Source organism: Vigna unguiculata, chromosome 1 (assembly GCF_004118075.2).
Source record: "Vigna unguiculata cultivar IT97K-499-35 chromosome 1, ASM411807v1, whole genome shotgun sequence".
NCBI lineage: Eukaryota > Viridiplantae > Streptophyta > Magnoliopsida > Fabales > Fabaceae > Vigna > Vigna unguiculata.
In genome coordinates, this window is record NC_040279.1 from 17,065,596 (window position 1) to 17,080,473 (window position 14,878).

The 14,878-nt window shown below is 34.7% G+C and overlaps 1 protein-coding gene across 2 annotated transcripts; it reads right to left on the reverse strand.

Moving 5' to 3' along the window:
• Positions 1-6,926: 6,926 nt before the first annotated feature.
• On the reverse strand, positions 6,927-9,643 carry LOC114178975 (cystinosin homolog). 2 transcript variants are annotated; one of them, XM_028065147.1, is made up of 8 exons: positions 9,317-9,640; positions 9,085-9,217; positions 8,596-8,685; positions 8,386-8,510; positions 8,142-8,184; positions 7,757-7,874; positions 7,445-7,494; positions 6,927-7,343 (listed from the first exon to the last, which is right to left on the reverse strand). In XM_028065147.1, the coding sequence occupies exons 1-8, from the start codon at positions 9,433-9,435 to the stop codon at positions 7,212-7,214; spliced, it is 810 nt and encodes a 269-aa protein (XP_027920948.1). In that variant the 5' UTR covers positions 9,436-9,640; the 3' UTR covers positions 6,927-7,211. The 2 variants fall into 2 exon arrangements, with proteins under 2 accessions (XP_027920948.1, XP_027920956.1); XM_028065155.1 differs by lacking the exon at positions 7,445-7,494 and having other exon boundaries at positions 9,317-9,643.
• Between the last annotated feature and the right edge of the window lie 5,235 nt (positions 9,644-14,878).

Genomic DNA, 14,878 nt, shown 5'->3' on the forward strand with positions numbered 1-14,878 from the left:
GCAAACTCAGATATTACTTGAGGATTGAAGTAGGACAAACCAACAATGGTATTCTTAGATCTCAAAGGAAGTATGAATTAGATATTTTTGGAGGAATCTTGGTTGATGAACTCAAAACTTATTGGCACGCCCATGATCCTAACACCAAACTCCTACCTAATTTAGAGGAGCCTTTCTCAGATCCTGAGAAGTACAGAAGATTAGTTGGAAAATTGAATTATCTTATTGTTACTCATCCTGACATTTTCTTTACTATCAATGTAGTTAGTCAATTTCACAATTCCCCATGTGCAGATCATTTGATGGCATACCCCCTAGCCATGACCAAGCACATTCAAAAAGAGCTAGAGGCATCTATGCAAGTTGAAGCAAAGTTCTTTTGGTTTAGGCCATTTAGGATTATCTCTAGTAGGTTAGGAATATTTAGACCTTATATTAAGGGTTATGTAGTGTAGGATTTATTTTAGGCCTTGTATTAAGGGCCAAGGAGTGTAGAGTTTTTAAACAATCTTTCTTAAGTTGTAAGGCAATGTTTGCATCTAACTTAAGTTAATATAGGGTGATTAGTTTTGTAACCCTAGCTTTATGGAGAGGAATGGTGTCCACATGGCAAGCTCTTAGTATAGAGTTTTCTTACAAAGGTAGTGACCATGTTTCATTTTCCTAATGGATAACTTTTGCTGAAATGGCTTTCCACATGACACTCTAGGAGCAGAGAGTTTTTCAAAAATTTAGAGTGCTACACGTCATGCTTTCCATTACTAATATGAGATTTTTAGGATTTGGTGCAAGGTTGCATTTTTAGGTTTTTTGGTCTACTTTGGAGACACCTTACTCTATAAATAGAGGTGTCTCACCCATGTTTTTTTCACCTATGAATTGAGTAAAGTTATACTACCAAAATTTTGTCATACTACTCATTTAGGTCACCAAAAGGCTAGAGCATCCCATGTGGTCTCCTCTAGTCACCCTTCTCTTGAGTTAGCCCAACCTCTCTTGAGAATACATTAAACACCACCATAGCCTCTCCCTTTGCTTAAGTCATATAGCTTGGAGAAGGATCCACCATCTCTCCATTCCAAACACCATTAAACTGAGACACCCACCACCATTTTCCATAGCTTCCGGATGACCATCTTCCTTAGAGGTTGATGAAGGATTATCTTGTTTCCTTTTAAGATTATGAATATGGTGAAGAGTTGTTTAAGGAAAACTCAAGGAAATCCCCACTGGACATTAAGATAGCAAGCTATCTAGATGTGAAGGTTCCTTTCCAAGAGTTCAATAGGAGAAGAGATAGTTTAAGGTGCTTAGAAACGAAAATAGCAAGAACATAACCAAAAACGAAAATGCATTGAAAGAAGAAGAACAAATAAAATGGAAGACAAGATAATAATGGTGATGGAAGTGGAGCACGCCACTCATAGAGGGGGCAAAGCCAAACCAAGCTCTAGAGATGAGTGTATGGTGCCGCCACTTGCATAGCAAGATAAGGCAAGAGTTTTTCCTCTCCTTGGGAGGAGGGATAGCTCATAAAAAAAGAGGTTGAAAACAAGAGTGTTTAGATTCAAAGTATTCAACCCTTTTACATGTTTAGGAGCACCCCTTATATAGAAGAGTTTAGGGGTCTCTAAGCAAATAAAAGATACCTAAGGATGTCTCTACAAAAACCTAACCCTAGCTTCTAGAAACTAGGTCAAATAAGGTTACAAAAATGAGAGACAAAAGAGCCAACTATGGTGTGTGCAAGGCTAATTTCGTTCTAGCACAAAAGGAGACAAAGAATGTGTCTCATATGTCTCCAGAAAGTAGCCAAAGTGTGCTAAAAACAAAGGAGATCAAAGGTACATAGGTACACTATCTTCATGCCTTTTACTTTATGCTTTATGCCTTTGCTTTACTCTCTCCTCCACATCATTTATGCTCCCCAATCACCATGTACCACCTAGCATTGCTTTCTTACTCCTAATTAACCTACAAAGCAAATAAACATAGATTAGCATGTTGGCTTAAGTCAAGTCACTATAGTCAACAAGTCAAACCTAGTCAAAGGTCAACAAGTCAACTAAAGTTGATTCAACTAAGTCAACTTTGGGAATCAAAAATAACAAACACAAATGAAAGGGATGAAGGATTAGTGAACTTCCTTTCTAAACATTCCTAGTCTTCTTAAGTATGTGCCTCCATCCTTGGTTGGGGTCAATCCTTCATCAGAGGTCTCCATCTTAGCTTGAGCCATATAACTTGGAAGGAGCCCCTACATCATTTGGTAATCAAAGCTTAGGTTATTTTTCTTTTTCTTTTTGTTTCCCTAACCTTGGCTTGTTATAGCTATCTTGGAATAGTTCAAATCAACCTCCTTTACACACAAAACCGAGTTGGCAGTAAACATTTACGATTTTCACAATCAAACTACATCTAGCTTGGAGCTCCAAAAAATATGTTCTTATAGTCAAAAGATAGTCCTTTGAGTCTAGTTTCCAACAAAAAATAAGCAACACATTTGGAGTTTTATGGAGAGAGTTATAGGAAAAATAGTTAGCAAAGGTCAGAGCTGCCATAATCAACATTTTTCATGGTTCTATTTTCTACTACGTATTGAACCATTCAGTTTTTGTGCTTAGGATTCCATATTTTGTTTTGTTTGTGTGCTTTTATTTTTGTTGAGTCTTGTTTCATGTTACCATTTGGTCATATCATATTTGTTGGGTCATTTTTATTTTGAAATTCATCCTTATTCTCTAGATTCATGTTAGTCCTTTACCTGTAATTTTCTCTTAATGTATCTTGAAAAAAAATCATAAAAGTATATGCTCAACTTGGTTTTCAAAACCGCACTATATAAATCCATTTGAGTGCTTTTACTTTGCATTTTTAAGTTCATACTTGTCATTAGACTCTTAGCAAGTTCTTAAAGTTAAGTTTCCATTATTTCTTGCTGATTTTCATGCTTAATTTGATTCTAGTAGCTATATTTCTTCCATTTTTGTGTGTCTTGAACTTTTGAGCTTTCAAAAGAGTTTCTCAAATCAAATTTGTAGTGTGTAATGGTGTTTATGTGTGCTGAAAAGAAAAGAGAAGAGACAAAAGGTACAAAAGAAAAAACATGACATCTAAGACACTTCAAAGCTCAACCAATCGGTGAAAATGGCTTGGAATGGCTTCAAGATAGATTGCATTTCCAACAATGTTAATTCTATCACATTTTTCTTTTATGCCAAACTTCAATCCATAATAGCAAAAATTAAACGGCAAAACTCATGGAATTTGACATGAAAGGACGCACATGACTTAAGACAACAAGTATATGATGCTCAAATGAAAAATTAAACCCAAATAACAAAAGATCGCCAAAAGTAAATGAGAACTCACTTAACAAAACATAAAAATGTTGCACCATAATATTTTTAAATTCCTAATGAAAAGCACCAAATGATTCAAGGAGAAAGTGAGTTTGAATCATCATACAACCATGTGAACACAAGATAAACAATGGAAATAAGCAAGACAAGCAAAAATTAAGTGAACACAACACGAAAATAATGAAGAAACCAAGAACTTAGCTTAAACCGTGAGGTTGTGGCTTGAGTTGGCTCTAGATACCACTTGATGAGTTTCCTTGGGCATGTGGGCTGGAATGAAAAGACTCCATGGAGGATTTGTGTTGAAGCAATTGAGAGAAAAAAGGTTGAAGTGTGGCGGATTGGGTGGTGGTGGGTAAACCCTAAAGAGGTTGGACCAACTTTAAAGGAAGAGGGCTAGAGGAGCTTTTAGAAGAATGCTCCAGCTAGGTGAATATCAAAGGAATTTTTTATTGGGCCTAGGGCTAGGCCCAAGTCATCATTAAGTTAAAACTCCTTTTGTGAAGCCTTGTTTCATTTAATACCTTTTCTTGCTTTTCCCTAGGACTCTTCTCGATTTTGGCTTGTTTTTTGTGTAGAGACTTCTCTTTTGAGGTGCACCAGAAGCCTTGAGGAAGAGACAAGAAGAGAAGGAGTGAAACACCTTGGAGACAAACAAGCACCATTTTGATTGTCTTTTAATTTTGAGTTGTAAAATTGTGTTGTTTTAAAACTTGTATTCATGGAATTGTTAGGTATCTTGAGGGAGTCTTTGGTGCTCAACATCATCTCCTAACTTGAACCTTTAAACCATATCTTTGGGGGAGTCTTTGGTGAGGTTTTGAAGGTTTAAGTGCCTTTAAACTTTACCATTAGGCTGTAAAGATAGTGTAATTGTTTTCCTTAATTGCTTTCTTTTTTTGCTTATAGTTTAGTGTGTATCTACTTGTGTCTCATACCTAATTCCATTTGAGAAGTTAGGTGCAACAAGGCTTGAGGTAACTTTGGCTAGGAAAGACTTAGATTTTAAGTAATCCTTTCCTAGAAGTAAACTTGAGATCCTTAAAATCTCTTAAGGAATTTATTTTTTAAATACAAGTTTGTTTGTGCATTGCATATTTTGAAAACTTTAAGGATGTATAAGCCCACTTCTAAGGTTCCTTCTTTTCAAATTGGTAGTAATTCTAGAGAAGAGGCATAACCAAGTTTACAACATTTGGCCAAAGAACTAACTAAAAATTTGGCAAAGGCAAGAAACTCTTTTGAAAGAAAAAGAAAGAGTTGAAAGAGATCAATACTTTGCCACCTTAGAAGAGGAACTTAAAGTTCTTAATAAAAAAACAAGTAAAGGTCCAAGAAGATTTAAGAAAAAGTAGGAGTAGGAGTTCAAAAACTCCCACACAAATAACACAATTTGAGGAGAATAGTAGAATTGTTAATCGACACTATCAACCTCCTCCACCTAGAGTACTAGAAGGGAGCGTGAAAGAGAGCAACCACCATGAGAGATTAGGGTAGACTTTCCTTATTTCCATTGGAAAGAAGATGTTGAGGCATACCTAGATTGGGAGATGAAGGTAGAACAAATTTTTGAGTGCCATCAAATCATGGAAGATAGGAAAGTTTCCCTAGCCACTCTAAGCTTCCAAGGGAATGCCATGTATTGGTGGACTTACCTAGTGAGAGAAAGAAGACTCTCCAATTGCCCCCAAGTCCAATATTGGAATGACTTGAAAAGTGCTTTAAGAAGAAGACACATACCTTCCTACTACCATAGAAAGCTTATGGACAAACTCCACAGGCTCCAACAAATAAACATGAGTGTGGAAAAGTATAAACAAAAGAGGGAACTCAATATGATGAGGGCGGGAATTAGAGAGGACGAAGAGACAATTTTCTCTAGGTTTCTTAGTGGTCTCATTCTTGAAATTAGAGATAGAGTGGAATTGTTGCCCTAGCAAGACTTAAATGATTTGGTACAAATTTGTATTAAGGTAGAGTAGCAACTTTTGAGAAAATGTTTGAAAATTCTCCAGTCTAACTCTTATGTTAAGAAAGACTACAAAAGGGAGTGTAAGTAAATGGTAGAAGAAGACCCCTCTAAGAACCTAGAGAAGGAAAAGGAGAAAGAAAGACCAAGGGTGGGAACATCATTGAACACTCACACTAGAGACATTAAGTGTTTCAAGTGTCTTCGTAGAGGTTATGTTGCATCACAATGCCCCACCAAAAGAATAGTGATCTTAAGGGATGTTGACATGTATAGTAGCCAAAATGAAAAGTGTGATGGTGAGAGTGAGGATGAATGTAAGAACAAGAGTGAGGATGCCTACCCTTGCAATGGGGATCTTCTTATGATAAAAAAAAACTCTCCATAATCAACCTAGTCCCCAGAAACTAACAAAGAAAAAACATCTTTCATATAAGATGTAAACTTTTAGAAAATACATGTTATCTCATTGTGGATAGTGGTTATGTTGCAATTGTTGTAGCACTAGGATGGTTGAAAAGATAATATTAACTATCTTGTCCCATCCACAACCTTACAAACTTTGATGGATTAATAATGATGAGGACATAGTAGTATCAACAAGTGGAGGTTATGTTTTCCATAGGGAATTTTGAGGATAGGGTGCTATGTTATGAAAGTTTGTCACATCTTGTTGGGAAGGCCTTGGCTTTTTGAAAGAGAACCATATGTAGGTTTAAAATGTCTTTCTTAGCCAAGAAGAGGGATTGAATTGGTTGAATACTAAAAATTATGTTCAATTAAAACTTGTAAAAAACTTTTTAATTTGAATTCAATTAACCAACAAATCAGAGTTGTATTGCTGTAGAACCAAACATTTCAAATGATTGAAAACAAAAATAGCAGATTAATTTGTTCATGCAGTATGATTCAACAAATTCAAAAATAAAATCAACTGACTGATATTTTGGAAAATTATGCAGAAACGCGAAGCTCCTATTGCATCATAGTTGATTTGCGCAATACACCACTGATAAATCCTTAAGAACAATGGATATACAAGTGTTAGGAAGTCTTGTTTATCCGGGTTTTCATCAACTTGTACAACAAGGTTGGCATAAGTTGGTTGGGCTGAATGCCTAGATGAGCTAGCATAGGCTAAAGGTTGAGCTGAGTCAGCATAGTCGAAGGTCGAGTCAAGTTGTCATAATGTTAAGGTTGAGTCGAGTCAGTCATAACCAAAGGTCAAGACAAGTCATTCAAGGTCGAATATTGAACTAAGTCATCTTTTGCTAAAGGATTGAGTGAGTTATCCAAACATTTTTAAAAACAAAATTGAATTGCTTTATCCAAAAGAAAAATTAAAATCTAAAATATTTCAATTGCTTCATCTAAATAAATTATTTAAGATATAAAAAGAATTCAATTGTAAGTAATTTAAATATGTGTATTTCAACTTTTTTAAATTGTTGAATCCAAACACAAAGTAAATATGACCCTCTTTTTATACATAAAATTCACCCTCTGAACACCGAAAAAAGAACGCATAGTAGATTTTAATATTTAGCACGATCACATAAATACAGTTAAAGTTTTGTTGGGATAGTAGAGCAAGCTAAAGAAAATAAAGTTTATTTAGGATCTCATTTACCCGAATCAGCAACTGTAGTCAAACAAACCAGCGCTCTCATGCTAAATCTTGCAAAACAAGATCAGCTCACATAGAAGGGTGGATAATTTGGTTGGAAATTAAAGAAGAAAATGATAAGGACACTAACAACTTTTTGTTTGATACTTCTATGTTTATACACTAATAGCATTTACGGTTATTGAATTTTCCACGCAAAAGGATCAATTAGGATTGAGTTCATTACAAGAGAGATCATGAAACAAGTTCCATCTTAGATATTCTCGCATGGTCTATCAGAAGACTTGGCATTATCATGTTCAGGGGATGCCTCTAATTTGCGTTTCTTCACAGGATATAACAGATAATGTTGACACATGAAGAGGATGTCAAAGAAAATAGACACCTGCAATGGTTCATTTTATCAATAGCAATGTTAGTTAGAAATTCAATTGGGTCAGAACAACAATCTAACAAGAAAAATCTCTTGCAGAAAGAAATAAACACCAGGGATAGCAGCAGTTTCCCTATATTTCCATAGAAGTTCACCCAAGAATCTGGAAATCAAAGTTGGATATCAATTTAAACTTTAAAGAAGATAATAGCAACATACTCTCGTAATATATTATTGATTTTTAAAACTTATTAAACATTGCAGAATCATGACTGAGACTTGTTAATAAAAACTTCAGCAGCCACAATGATATGATTTTAATTGTCTTGCAAAGTAGAGTGTTTAAAAGGGTGTTGTAGAGTATGTTACTAGCATTTTTTTAACTATAAATGGAACAAAACCCTTTGGTAAAGAAGATGACTTACGTTGATCGATTGATTGCATAGACATTTGCACATAGTTAGCTACGGAGCCAGAAAAGTCAAGTAGAATGTTAACAATGCTCCAGCCGTCTGTACTTTTTCTCATAAAGTTCATCACAGCCTATATTCACATCACAACCACTACTTAAGATAAAATGGCTATCATGTTTCAACAAACAATAGTTTCACTTTATGACCAAAGAAATATGCAGCAGATTGTGTATGTTTGCATTCCAAAATATGCTTCATTGAAGACAAGACTAGCATAATCTTACTGGCTATTGTTCCGAGAGCTAAATTTTCTCACCAGCCAAATTGAATTTTCCAGGAAATAATATAAACACGAGAAAATAGAAGTAAAAGGAAATCATAATCGAATAGACCTGACCTGGGGAATGTATTTTATAACCGTCATACAAACTTGAATGTCACTGCAAGTTTATCAGTTTCAAGAAAAGTGAGAAAGAAATTTGGTAACACATTCATCATTCATGATGCATGTTATATGTAACAATGGCATGGGAAAAAACTTGGTCTTATTATGATTCTCCTATGCAAATTTGTTAATAATCCACAATAGGAAGTCAAATTAATGCCAATTGTCATGTAACGAATTAAAATAGAAAACATACGAGAAGATTGAGATTAGCCAGAGCCAGTGATGATTATGCAATGCTACAAAGAAACAGACTGCTGCCGAGGTCCATGTAACAAGGAGAATTCCATATGCGATTTTAGAGACTTTCTGACTTCCCCGCTACATGAAAACGTAACCTCTTTTAGGATAATCATAAATTCATAACAAGAACAATAAGATCAATTAGAGGGAGCATAATACTAACATCATATAGTGCAATCTGGAACAAGTTAATTGCTGTCAGCAAAACAGCATGGACTGAAAAAGCAACATCATTTGCTGCCACAGGTATCATCTGAAATAAATCAAAAAATGCTGAAGCATGACAGAATACCAACCTTAAATTTGTTTGTTTGTCATCATATTTAAAGTACTACTCAACACTTTATATATCATAAGTCTGCACAATATTTTCTATAATAGGCATTTTCATGGATTAGTGGCTTGTTGGCCCATGTGTAGCTTGGGCTTGGGTCCTCCTAATATTAAAGGTCAAAGCCCAAGCAGTTATACAAGGACAAAACTGTGCTATCCACGATAACCTAACAATGCAGTGCGAGAATTTTAAGTTGGAAGACAAGCTTATCAGATTATCAAAATATCGTGATAGGGAACTTTCCCCTTTCAATTTAGCACAAACTGAGATTAATGAATTTAACTTCAATAACAATAAAAAAAAGTGATATGAACAAACCTCTTTCTGACCATATTTGTCTCTGTACTGTTTCTGAACAGTAGAGCTGATGTACAGAGATGCATTGTATATGAGATAGGAAGAGTGTTTCGTCAAATTCAGCAACACGAAATCAAAGTTCAAGCCCACCACACTATACAACAAAAGCAAACCAGAACACTAAAATAGAAGCAAAAAGTCATAAGATAAGGAACTGGAAAAAAATTACACAAAAACCAGTAACAAATGGTACCTTTTTCTGCGAAAGTTCAAGATGACTTGCGGGTAGAAACTGATAGACCAGGAAGCAAAAGCAAACCAACCCAGAACTTCATAGGAGACATGGAGTGGAACTGAATTCCAAGCAGCCATGATTCTTTCCTCCACTTGTTCAGAAGAACAAACCACAAATCTTGCTTATAGAAATACACACTTTTCTTATGTTACAGTGTCGATTATTATTATAATTACTTTTTATATATATTTGATAATTGGTTTTAACTTATATTAAGTGTGGTTGAGTTACTCTTGAACTGAATGTTATAAATGTGGTGTTTTCCAAACAGTTGAGATAGCTTACACCACTACGTCTTCGTACATTCTTGGGGCATCATTCGTTGGCCTTTTATATATGAGGGGACTCTAATGTGCTGGCAAAAATAGTATACTTTCATGCACACACTTCAAAATGTCCATACATTAGTTAGAGATGTACACGGAACGGAACAAAAAGGAGTTTCATCCTCTCATTTCTATTATTGAAATAAAAGTTCGTTATCATACATACATATGTAACTTCTTTATTATATTCATTTTCACTGGATAATAGGTGCAAAATAGGTATATTTCTCCCGTCCTCGTTTTTTTCCTATTCTGACTAGTTTTGGACCTTGCGTACGCTCGGATTTTTTCTTTTCTTTTTCTTTTATGTTTTTTATATTATTTTATTAAATTAAAATAATATTTAAGTTTATAACATTATTAATAATTTTTTTATAATTTATCTTATATATTATTTTTATTTTATATATAAAAATATGTATATATTTATTATACAATTTTATATACATAAGAATAATTAATGTACATTAAATATGTATATATATATATATATAATATACTAATTGTATGTTAATAATAAAAATAGTGTATATGTATATATTAATTATGCAATTAATATTATATGAAAAAGTAATATGTATAATTATCATTAATATATAAATTCTTTTATTAAAACTATTAATTGTAATGTACAATAAATCATAGGTATAATTTTATAAAATTTAACTGTACATTTTAAAAAGATAATTAAAAGTTTGATTAAAAAATTAATTTTATATATTATTTTTAAATTACATAGATATCATAGTTACATCTTTTAGAAAATTTTAATTAGTTTTTATATTTCAGTATTTCATTTACTAAATTAGTATGTGTACTGTTTGTTTATATGATATTTTAAAAGTGTATTAATGTTGTTCAGAAGTTTACCATCCGGGATCATCTCCTCAATGGTTTGATTCTATTAGGGTTAAATATGTTATTGATTTTTCAAGTTTCAGTGAATTTTGGAAGTTTAAGTGAATTTTGAAATTAATTCCTCTTCGAAACTTTATACCAATTTAGTCCTTCATTTTTAGAATTGCATGGATTTAATCCTTCTTACCAAATTTTGTTAAGTTTATTTGACATTTTAAACGCATTTTATGATAATATTTGAGTTAACGGTGTAAACATTCAAATACTATCATGAAATGCGCTTGAAACGTCAGATAAACTTAACAAAATTTGGTTAAAATGACTAAATTCATTCATTTTTAAAGATGAAGGACTAAATTGGTCAAAAGTTTTGAAAAGTGACTAATTCCAAATTTTACTAAAACTTGAGGGACCAAAAACATATTTAACTCATTCTATTATAAGTCGGATGTTTGTTCTAAGACACGAGGATGGGAGAACAAGAAGAGAAGAGACAAGTAGGTTATTTGACTAAATTAAGAATGATGGTGCCCCAATGTTGACGTCCTAGTTCAAGTAAAGATAGGTCATTATTTCTCAACATATTTATCTTGTTTCTGACCCGCCGAAAGCTGAACCTACATTCATGCATGGAGACTATAAGGAAGGGCAAATGCCATTTGGGCCTTGCTACTTGAATTATAATCCTCTATGGGTCAAGTTAGTGTTTCTAGGCGCATAAGACATCTAAAGCCCGACCTAGAAGATTGGTCCAAAAATTGAGCCTTTGTTGTTCAATAGTTAGGTTAAATTTTATAAAAAAATATTCTTGGATAGGAGGTCTAATATGTGGTTATTATCTTTGTAGCCTTCATATATTGTTATTACTTTTTGTAACTTAAATATTCTCTTATTTTTCGGAGAATAGACGACTTGTAACTATTTTGGTTATAAATAAAATACTAACTCCCACGGCCAAGGGACGGAACTATTTTGGTGTTAGTGTTGCTAACTTTGAGTCAAGAAATTTCGTTACATTTTTTTACTACGGTTTAAGGCTCCCAACTTTTTAAGGGGACAAAAAAATGTGCCTACCGTGGGGCTCAATAATACTCGATCCTAACCCTATTGATGAGTCATTATTTTCCATTATTCCATTGCCTTTTTGTGTCATTCTTGAGGGTTGTTTAGTGCTTAATTGTCTTTTGTTAGTGCGTTTTCCTCAATTGGGCTCCATTGTGCCATTATTCCAAATTTTGCGTAATTTGGCATTAATTGGTCTAATTATTGTTCCAAATTTTAGAGCTTCGACATTTATGATAAGGTCAAGAAAGAGTTGCCACGTGATTTCCACATCATTGCCACGTCTGCGCCATGTTAGTTAGTCTGTCCACGTCATTAGGCCAGCATTTTCAGCCCATAGTGGCTTTTTTGGAATTCTGAGTGGTAGAATGACAGTTTTGTAATTATGTAGAAATGTGGTGATGTGACCACGAGTTTTTAGGTCATCTTCTTCATGGGCAGCCACTATTCAGGAACCCAGAAATAAGCAAAAAGGGATGTGTCGCCTGGCGGCAATTCATCGTCTGCTAACCTAGAATTCCTTTGCTTAACAATTGAAAATATGATTGTTAATCACCAATGGCATCCCTTCCCCCAAGGTGCAGTACAGTGGTATCCTTCAACCAAGGTTGAACCCACAACCATGCTAATGTTAAATCAATGTTCAACCACTCAACCAATTTATATTTTATGTTGACTAATATAATTCAATGATTATATTATCCCTCAACATGATCAACATATATTTAAAAATAGTAACAAATAAATAACACATAATTGGCATACATAGGACTTGAACCCAAGTCCTCTCACACAATCAAGTACTCTCAACCATTTGAGCTAGTACTATTCCACATCATACAATTTAGAATTTAATGCCATAAAGGCTCCCACTATCCGCATTTATTAATTATTTATTTATTTAATTAATTAAATTCCACGGGTCTTACATCATCCTTATAGGCACAAAAGAATAGTGGTAACCCTAGCTTGCTCTTAGATCTAGCGCACCAAACTAGGGTTTAAACCTTAGAAAAGCATCTTTTTTTATAAAGCCCAACTCCTTCTAGGCCCAAACACCCATTCTAAGCCCAAAACCCACCAACGTCTAATTACATGGTCCAAAGAAAACCCTATACTATTAGGCCCAAAATACAAAGCCCAAAATTAAACCCTAGTCTAATATTTACAAATTATAGATTCCTAGGCTAGGTCTTCACATCATCCTTAGCCTAAATGAACTTTAACTTGAGACTCCAACTTAATTATATCCAGCACAATTCCATTACCAATTTACCATAAAGATACATGAATCATAAAAAACCCCCAATTTACCAACCCTAAAATTTGTTCATATCAAATTTTATCCAATTCATTTATAATCGCAGGTCCATTCAACTATTTTAACCTCCAATAGCCAACAACTGAACCTCTCACTCATTTCACTATTAAAAATCACTCAGAACCAACACAAATACAAGAATTGAGATATACCGCTCACGTCGCCTGGTGGTTAGATCATCCCCGCCAGGCCCTTCATGTGTCGCCGGGCGATCAGGCTCGTACCGCCAGGCGGTTCCTTGTCTAGAACTTAGAAACAAACAAACAGGGTATGAGTCGCCTGGCAGTTTTGAAGGCCCGCCAAGCAGTTTTTGGAAAATTTCCAGAAACGTGAATTTGCACAGTTTTATCACAATTCATGCATCCAATTACTCAATCAATCATGCAATATTAAAAACACAAGTAAAAATAACGGAGTCCAGCTCCCTTAACCTAGGTTCGTTGCTAAAAAGTTGAGAATTCCAAGGTTCTTCTTGATCAACAATGGTTTCCTTTAACACCTTCCGCAACAGCCCTCAATCCTCTCTAGACGCAACTCTAATGCTCTCAAAACCAATTCAAATGTTTCTCACTCTGAATTAATTTTAAAACTAAAGAAAATATATCTGAGGTACATTTAATGTAAAATGAAGGTGGTAAGGGCAATTTATCAAAAGAAAAAAGAGAAATATATATATATATATATATGTATATATATATACATATATATATATATATATATATATATATATATATATATATGGCCTGTGTTGTTTTTCTGTTGTAATACAAAAACGGTCTGGTTTTTGTTGAATAGGAAATTCTTGGATGATGAGTGTAAATCTTTTACACGTGAGAGTAAACTATGCACATTGAATGTTCCATTCAACAGAGAATCTAACCTTGTGTTTGGATCAAGCATTTCAACAATGATGAGAAATTGAAATGTATTGTATTTGAATTGCTTGCAATTAAATTCCCTTCATTCTTTAAATAACTTGTTTGGATAAAGAAATTAAAATACCTTACATTTCAATTTCCTGTGAGATAAAATTTCATTTTATCAATATTTATTCTAGGCTTAATTATGTTTTGGGTTCATGATAAATTTGGAAACAGGTCGGTCATGCTTGTCGGGTCAATAGGTCGGTCGGGTCATTGGGCCTGCCCGACACGTCTGGGTCGTCAGGCCTGCCTGACACCTCTAGGTCCTCTAGTCCGCCAAACCCGTGTGGGTCGCTAAGCTCGCCTGTCCTACTTGGGCCATCAGATCCGCTGACCCGTCTTGGTTGCCAAGTCGGTTAAGCTCATCTCTGTCTTCGAGCCCACCTGGCTCGTTTGGGTCATTAGTCCTATTTGGGTCGTTGGGCCCGCCCGACCCGTTTATGTCGTAGGGCCAGTCCGGTCTGTCTGGGCCATTGGGCCAGCACGACACACCTTGGTCGTCGGGCCTACCTGGGCGGTGTGGGTTGTCGGGCCCACTCGACCCGTCTGCATCGTCGGGTCCGCTCAACCTGTCTAGGTCGTCGGGCCTGCTCGACCTATTTGTGTCGTTAGGTCAGTCCAATCCGTCTAGATCGTCTGGTCAGCCCAACCTGTCATGGTTGTCGGGTTTTGCTAGGTCTGTTTGGGGTTAAGTCTAGAGTGTGAGATTCAGTGAGAAGAATTTCAAATTTCACCTTTTTTTAGGGTATTTAAATTTCTTCTAATTTAGCTAATTGAAATACTTCAAGAAAATGCATGCATTTTAAATGCTTTTTAATTTTTCTATCCAAACAAAGCATTTCATTGCAAAGAATTTTGAATTCTTCAAATAAATGAATCACCCTCTTGAATTGCTCATCCAAACACATCTAAATTCCAAACTGAAGGAGTCATTTGTGTGCATCTTGCTTCTTGAATTGCCTCATCCAAACACACCTAAATTCCAAACTGAAGGAGTCATTTGTGCGCGTCGTGCTTATTTAGAGGATTA